We start from the raw sequence: 12,486 nt of genomic DNA, 5'->3' as shown, positions 1-12,486 counted from the left end.
GAAAAATACTTAAGAACAAAATTTTAAGCCTGAACTGTAATAAACTGATATTTCTACCAGAAAAATAATTCAATAATCTTTTCTCTTAAGCATGCCCTGAGGAGCTGTTAGTCAAACATGCTGACAGAATTTCCTTACTCTTGCCAATATACATCTACTACCCCTGTTATTTGAAATACCAAGATTGTATGCTAAACTCAAATATTGATGTTCATTTTACTGTAATAAGACTCAGATCTCTTTCATAATGTCTAAATACAGAGATGGTAAAATTCAATACTCAATTTCAATTTGTCAGCATAATCCTTTAAATTACATTTTCCTTACTTCTTTATTCCTTGATGTTCAATTTCATCCCAGAAGGCTTCTTCTAAGGAGATAAGAACTTCCTCTGTTGCTGCTTTTTCACCTTCAGCCAACTTTGTTAACTTTTCAACTGTTTAAAAGAATATATTATTATTTCTGAGATTAGAATACGGGTAATATTTTCGAAAGTACCGGAATTAACAAGAAGCACAAATCCTATTAATGTAAATGCTTCAATAACTGCCAGCAGTTTGGACAAAAAGACACCTGCAGATGTCTACTTAGCAATCAAACTTTCTAAAATTATTCCTAGGATAAATTTAATTTCCTTACAGCTTTGAACATCTGATTCTACTGTAGCAGTTTTCAATTACAAAAGTGATTTGGTAACGTCCCTTTGTTTAATCTAGTTATATTACAACATTAGGTGAAACCTTACTAAGCAATTAAATTGAGCCTCAGGCAGCTGTTTAAAAGCATGCATTAGTCTTCCTGCCTTATTTAGCATGACAGGTTCAAAATGCACCTCCAGAATTAGTAAGAAGCAGGAATATAAGAACAGCAAAAGTCTTAACTCTTCAAAGGACAGAAATGCTCTCATTGCATTCCTAAGAAGTTAAGCACCATCTTTCAGTCTCTCTTTATCTCTTCCTAATAAATAAATAGTACCCTATGTTAAAGCAAACAAAAGACATGCTTACCCAAAGATTCTCTTATTTCATTGCGCTGAGATTCTTCATTTCTGGTTTTGTAACTGAATATCATGTTTGCAACTTTAATGTCAACTCGCAGTTTGAGGCTGTTGAGACCAAGCAGTTCCAGAAAACAAACACAAGCTGCTCCTACTGAAGGTATGTTGAAGAAAGAAAGGCCTAAAATATAGGCTTCATTTCCTGCTTGCTGAATCCTGAAACAAAAAAGAAGTCAATATGCGTGATTTGTAACCAATTTTCAAACACAAATATTCCCTATATATGGTTTACTAAACACGAAGACTTCGTTAGCATGGGAAATATTTACAAACCAAGTTGCACATTTAGAAAAATGTAGTTATAAAAACGAAGCCCCATATATAAGAAATGATCAAAATGCAAGCAGGGAGTTCGCAATTTAATAAACTTTAAAAAGCTGAAGGCAATGCAATCAATATTAAAATTAATAAATATGCCTGAGAGCAGATTTTTTGTTTTGTTTTTTAAATTATAAAGCGTCCCATTGTAGAATTTACAATCCAAGCATTGCAGCATCAAGAACCTGATTTGCAGACTACTCTAAGTGAAAAAGACAACCTGAAGGCTTCAACAGTGGTTGGCTCACCAAATGTCTGAATTTTTTCCATAATGGTAACTGAAAAATTCATGCATGCTCAGGTCTTACATTAAATCACCTTTCTAAAATATTCAACACTTCAGCCTTCATTAAGGTATGCTTTTCTTTTTGCCCAAATCTTGCCTGTTCAGATACCAGAAACTGATTTGTATATCATGTATATCAAAATCATGAAAAGAAACAAATAGTGACTAATACACAAACAAGACCTTCTAGAAACAAATAGTGATTTCCCCTGATATCACTACTGAATAGGAATTGCAAATTTATTGTATTCATGAAGCATACATAGTCCGACTGCATTCTCTTGAGCACATGATTTTGAAGCTTCAGACAGAAAAGCTAACTCCTTCAATCTCTAGTATATCATTCTTCTTATTTAACTGAAGAAGTGTCATCTTTAGGAACTGTCCAAGTAGAGGGGCACCTTTTTTCCATAAAGTTATCTAGACGTTAAGCTCCCTAGAAGAAAAACCTACCTGTGTTTGATATGACTGGAACATTATTTATTCCTAACTTTCATTATACAAATTTTATTCAGGTTTAAAACGAAGATTTAATAATAAAGCTCACCGTCTTTTAGGTGATTATTTTATTTCTATCCTACTTGATGCTAAACTGAACGGATTCCCAGGACACCTAAAATTTTAAGTGATATTATGAACACCACTTTTTTCCACACTGTTGGGAAGTATTAAAGCTACTCCATGTGCTAGATTGTAACTCCCACAGAACCACCCAACTAACATTTTAGAGAAAACTTACAGCTGTTTGGGGGATTTGCTCTTTACTAACTGCTGGACCAAAAATGTACCAAAAGCAAATGCTGGACGTCCGTGTTGCAAATAGTACAAAAAATCCAGTCGTTCCATTACAGCGTATTTGTTCACCAGTTCAGGGGATGAAAAATGAGGAAAGTCACTTGATGTATCTAGAAAGAATATTATCATTTTTATAAGCTGATAAACAATTGAATTAAACATAGAAAATGGCTTTCAGCTACTAAACATGAGATGACAATCAAATACTTCTAACACGTGTTCTAATTCAAATTTCAGCATACCCAAATCCCACTGAAATTCCGATTTTTATTGTAAAATCAGAACTGTAAAAGCAGTAACTTTTTCTAATAGCCATGGGCAAATCACTTCTTCATAGGCCCTCAACTTAGTTGTAAAACAAAACACTGCTTTCCTACTTCATAATACATTTAGAAAAAAAAAAATGTAAAGAGCTTAGTGGAAAAAAGGTAACATCTAACCATAATTTAATTTCAAAACAAAATTTTAGTAAAACACAATTTATTTTATTTTTTTTTTTTTGTTAAAGGAATAGCCTTTTAAATTTATCCTTCAGATCATTCCACTGGAAGCTATTTCATCCTAGGATCTGTCTAAAAAAGCACGTAAATCATGAAATTAACTTACCTGATAGAGCAAGAGTATTTGTTGACTGCCAGCCAAATAATTTAGTTGGATCAAAAGGCACTAATGTCTGAAAGATTAGACACAAAACATATTAAGACAGCTTAAGCTTTTCACATCTGACCAGACTAGAGAATATTTTAGGGACCTATATTAGCAGATAGTCAAGAACTGCCTATGCTGCTATTTATCTGGTGCAGGCCTCTCTCAAAGGTACGTATTTACATTCTGATCCTACAGAGAAGATAAACGAATGCAAGAAAACGCTTAGATTTTAGTCTAACAAAACAGGGAAAGAACACGTTTAAGCATTTTGCTAAGCTCTCGTTTTAGCAAAGCTACCACTTTCCTGATAATGAGTAATTTTGTGTCATTTCTTCCAACTTGCAGTTTATTTCAAAAAGTAAAAGACATTTGCCCAGAAAGGTGTCATAACACTCCATGAGACATTATTCTTTAATTCTAAATTTCAATTTCCCTTAGACGATTTAAAACGTTTTAATTTTTGTAATACTAAACAACCTGTCTACTGAATGCAGCAAGAATATTACTTTTCTGATATTCTGGAGCTGCCACACACCACCTCTGCTATAGTTAAACACACCAGATGTTTAAAAAAAATATCAGCCAGATTCAATATGACCAATATTTAGCTACCATTAAAAAAATATTTTTAATGAAGCTATAAACTTTAGGTCCAAATTAAGAATTCCGAGAAAATAAGATACGGTCCCTACACTCCAGGCTTTAGCTGAAAACAAACTTCTCTCAGTTTACCTTTGTTCTAACAAACAGCTCTATTGAGAAACATTTTGCATACCTGAACAAGATGGTAAAGAGAAATGTCAGGTGGCAAAATTCCACGAGAAGTACACGGGGGAAAGAGAGCAGCTTTGAGCTTGGGGTAAGGACTCAATGCCATTTTTAAAAGCTGTGGATCAACTTTCTTTAGAGGTTTTTCCGTATCTTCATTCTGAAGAACCTACATTGAAGGGAAGCAAAATCATTCAAATAAGAAGAAGAAATTGCATTAAGATTATAATAAAACTCTCGTTCAAGGAAATTTGACAAACAGTAACAACACAAAGAGCATCATTTTTCCCCCAAAAAATCTTGTAAGCTATATTAGACACATGATGTTTTAAGTTACTCTATGTATACACGGCATTTTAATAATTTATTGATTTTTTTTTTCAAACTTGAACTATTTTAGGAACACAAGTGTCTATAAACACTCTCAGCTGTACCTATTATAAAGAAGCTAAAGATTCCAAGTCACAGCCACTTTGTCTTACTATTTCCAAGCCACATAAGATCAAACGCTCTACATCTAAGAGTTCACATTTGGTCAAGAAATTGAAACATGCAATAACAAAACTAGATTTTCATATGGGAAGACAGTGTTTGTTGTTGTTAGTGTGTTTATTTTTATCAATTTTTTCATTTGAATTTTCAACATCATGTGAGAATTTCTTCAAAAACCTGTCAACAATTTGTTCTACACGGTACCTGATCAATACCTCCGGGTGCATACATTGTGGTAGCAAGTGCCAATAGTGTACGTCCTTCCAGTAGCATGCTGCTCACACTGGCTTGATTACTAGGAATCAAGATCTGAGCATTTGCAAGACTAGCTTGAAAAATCATCTTTGGATCTAGAAAGGGAAAAAAAGTGAGATGTAATTTATTGGAAAAAAAAAAAGTACTAAATTATTAAATTGTACATTATAACTCTTCTACAAATATGATTTTTTTTTTGTTAATAGTGACCTTTTTATAACTTACAAATACAGCTAAAACCTTCCCATTTTCACTAAACTTTCCCTAATTTTATGCCACAATTTTACCTCCACTGATTGGTTTAGATAGTCCTGCATTTTTCCATTTTATTAGTTCAATTCTTTATCTTACACACTGCTAAAATTTTTCTAAAAAAAAAAAAAAAAAGCATGCTTCACTTGGACATTATTTTTATCATTTGTTAATGGATGCCACTAAAAAAGATGAAAGGTTAAAAAAAAAAAGGTGAAATGAAGTAAGCACACAAACTCCATGGATTATCAATGACAATAACTAACAAAATGTCTTGGTCCAAGCAAACACAGAACCAAAGGGACAGAGAAGTCATAATACAGCATAAGAACTACGTGAAGCTTTAATTTTGATGGTACATGCATTTTTGCGTCTATTCTCCTGCTGCTCAACCTTTTAGGAATAAAGTCAAATTGGATGCAATGATGAACATACACAAACCATTTCTGACATATCTCCAGATCTTCATGCACATTTTAAATATACATTATAAACTGTGTTTTAGAGCTATGGAACCGATCAATGCACATATAAATGATTTGCCACGATGAAAAAAAGTCTACAGCAGAGCAGAGAATTAAATCCAGATGTTCCAAATACTTGGCTTAAACCTCAGACCACCTGCTGAGCAAGACCAGACTCCTACCTCGCGGATTACTGGCAACCCCTCGACACTGCACAAGAAATTCAAACCAGGGATGTGCTTCATGCAATTCCTTGTTATCCAAAATAGGGCAATTTGAAGGGGTTAAACTGGAAAAGAGAACAGTAGCAATGCAGTGAAAACACAGTATTTATAAACATCCTCTGCCCCAATATAAAGCTGCATTAAAAGTTAAAAGAATCTGACTTGGTGTTACAGTGACTTATTTCATCCATTATCATGACAGAGTTGAATCATACCACTCATCACTACAAGATGTACATCTTTAGCTGATAAACTGCCAGAGACACCTTAAGTTTACATTTCTGTGCTTGCTTGCAATCAAAATAACAGCTTCCAGAACTGACAACCCCAAACATTTTCCAAAGAGGAGACTTGATTCAAAAACACCATTCTCCATTGTCTGAATATTTTATGAAATTAAAATTGATTACACACACTGGAAAAAAATAATTTTGTTGGCTTTTCTCTACCCCACTTTTACCTTTTTACCAACTACACAGTTAGAAGGAGTTGTAGCTAAGAAATTTTAATAGCAAAGTATTCACTAACTGGAAATTATTTGTATAGTTCCAATAACTAGTATTTCTCTCTCTTTCAAATCCCATCTAATACTGATTTTGATTGAAAACAGCAATTTATTTGACAATGAATACAGGATGAACTACCTGGGTTCAGGTGACAGTTTCTGAAGAGCAAGTTGCCTTGGCTCATTTGAGATTGCACTGCTTACAAATATTACACTCATTACAACCATAAACATTTTTTTCACTGACTACCACACAAATAATCATGACAAGATAACCTGGATAAAGCTTCACAATACAGAATGAAACCTAACACTGCCGCACAGTTTTTCATTAAACGACACTGCTGTGACCCAAGAAGTCTCGCTGGACAAACAGCAAGAGCCTAAGAAAACTCTTACTGCCAACTGTTAAAGTCGTCTTCCATTCTTTAAGTCTGCATGTAATCCAAAGGATGAAAAAAGCATTCATACCTGTAGTAATCTAGGTACGTGTACAACATGTACTGCAGATTATGTTCTAAACAGTGAAGGACAAAATGAGTGTGGAAGTCCAAACCATTTGCAGCACAGTATTTTGGAACAGGGTGAGGATTTTGCAGTACTCCCCCTAGGTAAACCAGTCTTTGGAGCAGGAGTTCAAAATCTTCCAACTCAGAAAGGACAAAAATGCCATTTCTTAAAAAGAGAGAGAGAAAAAAAAAAAAAAAAAAAACATACACATTGATTAGTCCCTTTAAAAAGTTCTGGAGGCTATTTTCAAACTAACAAAACAGAGTTTTCCTTCTAAGGAGTTACTTCACTACCAAGGCAAACATAACCTGACAAAATACCTCTGATAGTGCTTTAACAGTGTCCTAGTTACTATTCATTGTAGAGAATGGGACATAAGGAGTGAAATACTACATTCAGAATTTTTTCTCTTGCAGTAAAATGGACAGCAGGTATATCATCTTTTTGAAAGATCAAAACACTGGCAGAGGATTTCTGTTGCTCCCATGTTTCTTCTTGTTTTCAGAGTACTGAGAAGTGCAAGTACACAACTAAAAATAAATTTACTGATGGATTTGTGCCATTTTAAACAAGGGCACTAAACAATATAAAATGAATAGGTATCAAAGATTTTATTAACGTGTACTTCTATAACTGTCTTATTTTGGCTTCATGTAAGATAGAAAGCAAGTATAACACATTAAAGGCACATACCTAGCCAGCTTGTTCAATATATCATTTCTCATATAGCCACTACACAATGTATTTCGGTCAACGATGTCTGCAGTCAGAGCGGGCCAATTCGCCTGTCCACGCAAAGTTTGGTTGGGCTCAGATTCTTCAATCCATGAACAAATACTAAGCCAGTCATGCTGGGCTGTCAAGTGCATCCAAAGAACCTCAGGATTACATGTGGAAAGTTCTGTATCGGAAAAAAGCAAAATGATGAAACCAACAGAAAAAAAGTATTTTAGCAAAATACTGACATTTCTGTATACATTTATGTATTTTTAATGAACAGGTATCTTCTTTTACAAGAACAATGCTGAGATAAATATACTGTTGTACCTTATTAGAGCTTTATGTCAGAAAAGCTAAATAAAATACTATGGTGCAATAAGCTTTGCAGACCATAGCAGGGTATGACATTTACGGCAACTGGCAATTCATCAGACAATTCCCTTTCAGATAGTTCCAAATTTTTCCCTACAGGATACCTGTCATAACACAACAACACAGATCCCAACAGAATTTCAATTGCCAAAAAAGTCAGTGACCTACTGTGGTAGCACGCAGCTTCAGTCGTATCAACGCTCCTCCTACACAATCGCAATACGCTACTTCAAAGACAGTCAGATTTTTAATTCAGAATTTCTTCTAACTTTCAACACCAGGATACTTGCCTTGGCGTGCTTTTTTAGGTAGAAGAATCATTTCCTGAATGGGCTCATCCCACCACTGAGCCCAGTTAAACATCACTCTGACTTCCCTATTGTGAACCCGATGTCCTTCACAATTCAACAAGTCTAGAGCAGCTGTATGTCCAGAAAAGTCTTGCTCCTTTCTCCAATTCTTTAAACTGCAATGAAGTTTTGCATTAGTACATTTTCTAGTACTTAAAAAAAAAATGCAATCTAACAAATAGGAGATGATGAAAAGATGAAAGATGAGAATTAACAAGTTTTACTATTTAATTTTTGATGACAGTGCTAGAATTCATAGTAGGATTTATTGAGCTAAAAGTTTGAGAGTGCATAGGAGACCAACAGGCAAAGAATTAACTTGTTTTTCCAAAACTGGCATAGCAAATAATATGTAATATTTTTACAATTATTTAATTCTAAAATCATTTTTCTGGGTTATTTTGTTTGTAATATTATAGACATATCAAAAATATAACAAACATTCCACCTGAATATGCTTTTTTGCTTGATTAATAGCTCTAATAATATCCTTCATTATTAAAAAACTTGTATAGTAGTTGTGGTGAGCTGGGGGTTGGCCTTTTCTGGCAGACAACTAGCAATAGGACAAGAAGAAATGGCCTCAAGTTGTGCCAGGAGAGGTTCAGGTTGGAAATTAGGAGACATTTCTTCGCAGATCCAGTGGTCAGGCATTGGAATTGGTTGCCCAGGGAGGTGGAGGAGTCACCACCCCTGGGGTGTTTAAGGAAAGGTTTGACATGGTGCTTGGGAACATGGTTTAGAGGGTGACGGTGGTGGAAGGGGGTGGTTGGACCAGATGATACTGGAGGGCTTTTCCAACCTTAATGACTCTATGACTATATACTTCATTTAAGATGATAACAGAAGATCATATTAGTTAGTGCAGTAAATCACATGTGATGTAGAAGCCAGGATATTTAAAATACTATTAGCATTATTAATTACTAATTAAAACTGATAACCCACATTACCTGGAAAGAGACTGAATCTCTTTATTTTCTTGGAAGGACTCCGAGTAAAAGCTTTCAACCTGATGCACAAAGTCTATCATTTTCTTCTCTTTTTCAGAAAAATAATTTTCTTCTTGTAAAACTTTCACCTTTAATTCAAATTAAAGTATTACCTCCAATTATATATTTTCTCTACTTATAATATATCTAAGCTGCAAATGACCCTGCAAGTGTAGAGAGTTAGCCAACTGTAGGAAAAAATGCTAACTGCACTGAGGTAAATACACTTTTACCCAAATTTCAAGAGAGACAAGACTTCATACTGTGTGTAAAAAGATGAGCACTAGATCAGACACAGAACAAAGAAATTACATTTTAACTAATTTTTACTTTAACTGCAAACAGAAAAGAACATAGGCATTTTGGTGACATGTTTCAGCAACCACATTGCAAGGATGCAGGGACAGAAACTGTTCCCATTCTGAAAGTATGTTCGATACAATGCTTTCTCTCAGCATAAATAAATATCAATCTTCAAAGCTGAGAACATCAGCTAGAACAAAAAAAAAAACAAAAAAAAACTTTTCTACACTTACCAACAGATCTCGTACATGTTTATCAACTGTGTAGAAACATATCTTATGCAATTGCTGCTTCACATCAAAGCCCTAACAAAAAAGAAGATATTCATTGTATGCAAACTGTACGGATGCAGCTGTACATTGACAGAATAAACGCACCAGTTTTCTTTCCAAAGTGCACAACCTTTTACAAGCATGCTTGTGATACTCACTTCACCAGCTACTGAGATGCTGTAATAACCCGGTGATCTGTGTGATCTCTCTAGCAGGTTTGCACAGATTTGTACCCTCTACTACCTACTCCTTTCACGATCACCGTTACACTTCCCCAAGCACAACATTAATCAATATGCTTTCATGAGTAACGCTCCCTCAGCATTCTGAACGTACATTAGTGATCAAAGCAGTACTTTAAAGCCTGGTAATTTTAATTGCATGAAGTGTATGTTAGTGGGGCTTTGAGCAACCTGATCTAGTGGTGGGTGTCCCTGCCTGTGGAGGAGGGGGGTTGGAATTAGAGGGTCTTTAAGGCCTTTTCCAATGAAAACCATTCTATGATTCTATTCTATGATTCCATGTGGTAGAATAATTACATTCACAAGAAAGCTCAGCCCCCTGCCCCTATTCTTACCACTAATTTGTTTCATTAGTCATAAAGAAGCGTTTAAAACTATCAGCATGCTTACTGAACACCTCTCACCATATTTCTTAAAAGTTCTGAGGCCTCTCTGGTATTGTCCTTCAGAAGACGGTCATAGACCAGATTCAAACCTGTCTGAATAAATTCTTGAAGACTTTGAGCAGGATGCTGATGCATTCGGAAGAAGGTTTGGGCCTCTGGCATTTTGTTGCTTAAGATGGCCTCAGCAATGACTTCCTGAAAGGGAAGAGAAGAATCTGGAACAAACTAGTGCCATTAAACTTCAATGTTATCACCTCTGATTCCTGTGCTGAATAGTCAAAAACTGATTATTCATTTTTACCTCTGGTGTCAGTTTTTCCCACGTTTGGCTTTCTTCCACTGCAGGTAGGTCTTCATCAAGATCACTTCCTACATCTGCGATATTTATTTGTGGCCGAGGGTAATTTTTCATAAATGTCCTAAGTTCAATAATGTAATCAGTTAAAATATCTGCAGCCTTCTGCAAGTATTCATCAGGTTCTGTCAAGAACATCCAAGATATCAGTTAAATGAAATTAATGACACAACATTTTTAATGCTGATCAATGTTGAATGCATTCTCCTGACTTCACTAAATAAAACAACCTCAGAGGAAAGAGCTCATCATCTCTATATTGCTATTTCACCTGTACAGGTACTGATACTGACAGTCACTATCAAGCTACACTCACCATCCTACCACTGCTCCAGAGAGGTGCACCTGACTTCATTGATGGATGTATTTGCCCTTCAGGGACAAGTAAATGACAACTAAAATTTTTAACTTATTATTCGTCAGATAAGCCCCGTTTAAAATGCAGGGACATTTTAACACAGCATATATCAGCTATTACTCGATTCTTATACCTTTTAAGCTGTAGTTCAAAGGGCAACATTTCAGCAACAGTGCCACCTTAAGCAGTTATGCACCCCTACAAACAGCCTGCACTCCCGTCAGACAACTGTTCTTTTTTCTGTACCAGCCCTTGGGTTATATTAGGACATACAACTGTTGCCACACAGTAAATGAAACTGGAAGTGCTCCAGATGAGAAATAACCTGGTAGGCTATTTTTCAGCTGAACTCGTTTCTTAAACTAGTCTGCTCCATTCCATGGCCACAGGAATATTTGTGCCAATGTATTTCAGGTGGTGGCTCTGAGAAAAGGATGAGGGCTAAAGTGAAGCCATTTAACTGCACTACTATGAAGGACCCAGCATCACCTTAAAGTCTGATTCTGCCATTCTTACACATCCTGACGTCCCAATATGATCCAGCTGATGGTACCCTGGCCTGATGTGACAGCCTGATCATAGCTGTTCGTGCTTATATACAGATACTGTATTCATACTAATTTCTCAGGCTTCCCCTTAAATAATACCTTTCACTTAACTCTAGTGCAAGCCCTTTTTCATTAATTCTAAGTAAATTTAGGCTTTTAATTCAAAAATTGAGTTCTTATTTATCTAAACAATTATATATTACATTACTATGCATGATTCAAAATGAGTAATCTTACCCTCTGTGTGGACAAAAATTTCTTCAAGTTGCTTGCTAAGGAAAGTCAACGTGAGGTTTAGCAGCTGCTCAGAAAAGTGTTTACTCTGAGGTTCCATATCATTTTCTCTGATTGCTGAGCAAAGTAAATTTAAAGCTGGCTTCAGCTCTTCCAAATCTGCAATAATTACATAAGAAGTTGCATCTGCATTCTATCACGAGTGATCATATAAAATATAAATTAGAATAAAGGTATGCTACTAAAACCTTCTAAAGCGTGTCAAACAACTTATGTAACATCCTTTGCTTTCACATCAAAATGCTTAGAACAAGTCATTGCTAGAACTCAATCAAAAAGCCACATTTTGTACACCAATTCTCTTTCATTTTCTGGAATTAAAGAAGCTGCAATACAGCAACATCCCAACATAAAAGAGAACAGGCAATTTGATGTGGTTTTACAAATGCAAAACCATAAACTGAAAGGAAATTCAATCTCAACCTCAGTGTATTACAGTGTTTTACTCACTTTTCAGAAAAGACTGAGACGCACTATCAGTAGATTGTTCAGGTCCAGAGCAGGGTGCAGAAAGGTTAAAAAGACTTTCTTTGCTTTTTAAAAACAAGTCTACTGTGTCTAGTTGACGATTTTCCAAACCAGCCTAGGCAGACACACAGTAGCACCATTACACACACATTCTAAAAATACATGGTACACTTATTGCTAGCACTTTTACTTCATATGCAGTAACAAAGTATGCATGCAGAAGAAAAGAAGGGATTTAAACTACATGTGCAA

General features: G+C 35.3%; 1 protein-coding gene across 2 annotated transcripts in view; it reads right to left on the bottom strand.

Annotated features, from left to right (window-relative positions):
• Positions 1–12,486, bottom strand: part of SPG11 (SPG11 vesicle trafficking associated, spatacsin) — a 36,077-nt gene that overhangs the window by 19,600 nt on the left and 3,991 nt on the right. For both annotated transcript variants that reach the window (XR_014618754.1, XM_084293405.1), the window contains exons 7-22: positions 12,217–12,349; positions 11,710–11,865; positions 10,513–10,691; positions 10,230–10,406; positions 9,545–9,616; positions 8,970–9,097; positions 7,957–8,132; positions 7,268–7,475; positions 6,536–6,739; positions 5,518–5,624; positions 4,569–4,714; positions 3,880–4,041; positions 3,063–3,129; positions 2,401–2,566; positions 1,008–1,213; positions 328–436 (exon numbers count right to left, since the gene is read on the bottom strand). Coding sequence is in view for 1 of the 2 variants with exons in the window: in XM_084293405.1 (XP_084149531.1) it covers positions 328–436; positions 1,008–1,213; positions 2,401–2,566; positions 3,063–3,129; positions 3,880–4,041; positions 4,569–4,714; positions 5,518–5,624; positions 6,536–6,739; positions 7,268–7,475; positions 7,957–8,132; positions 8,970–9,097; positions 9,545–9,616; positions 10,230–10,406; positions 10,513–10,691; positions 11,710–11,865; positions 12,217–12,349 (2,396 nt within the window). In the remaining variant the exon portion in view is untranslated. The remainder of the gene's footprint in view (positions 1–327; positions 437–1,007; positions 1,214–2,400; positions 2,567–3,062; positions 3,130–3,879; positions 4,042–4,568; positions 4,715–5,517; positions 5,625–6,535; positions 6,740–7,267; positions 7,476–7,956; positions 8,133–8,969; positions 9,098–9,544; positions 9,617–10,229; positions 10,407–10,512; positions 10,692–11,709; positions 11,866–12,216; positions 12,350–12,486) is intronic.

Source organism: Netta rufina (genome assembly GCF_964035555.1).
Source record: "Netta rufina genome assembly, chromosome: 11".
NCBI classification, from domain to species: Eukaryota; Metazoa; Chordata; class Aves; order Anseriformes; family Anatidae; genus Netta; species Netta rufina.
The sequence above is the reverse complement of the archived record's forward strand: the minus strand, read 5'-3'. Positions and strand labels throughout refer to the sequence as shown.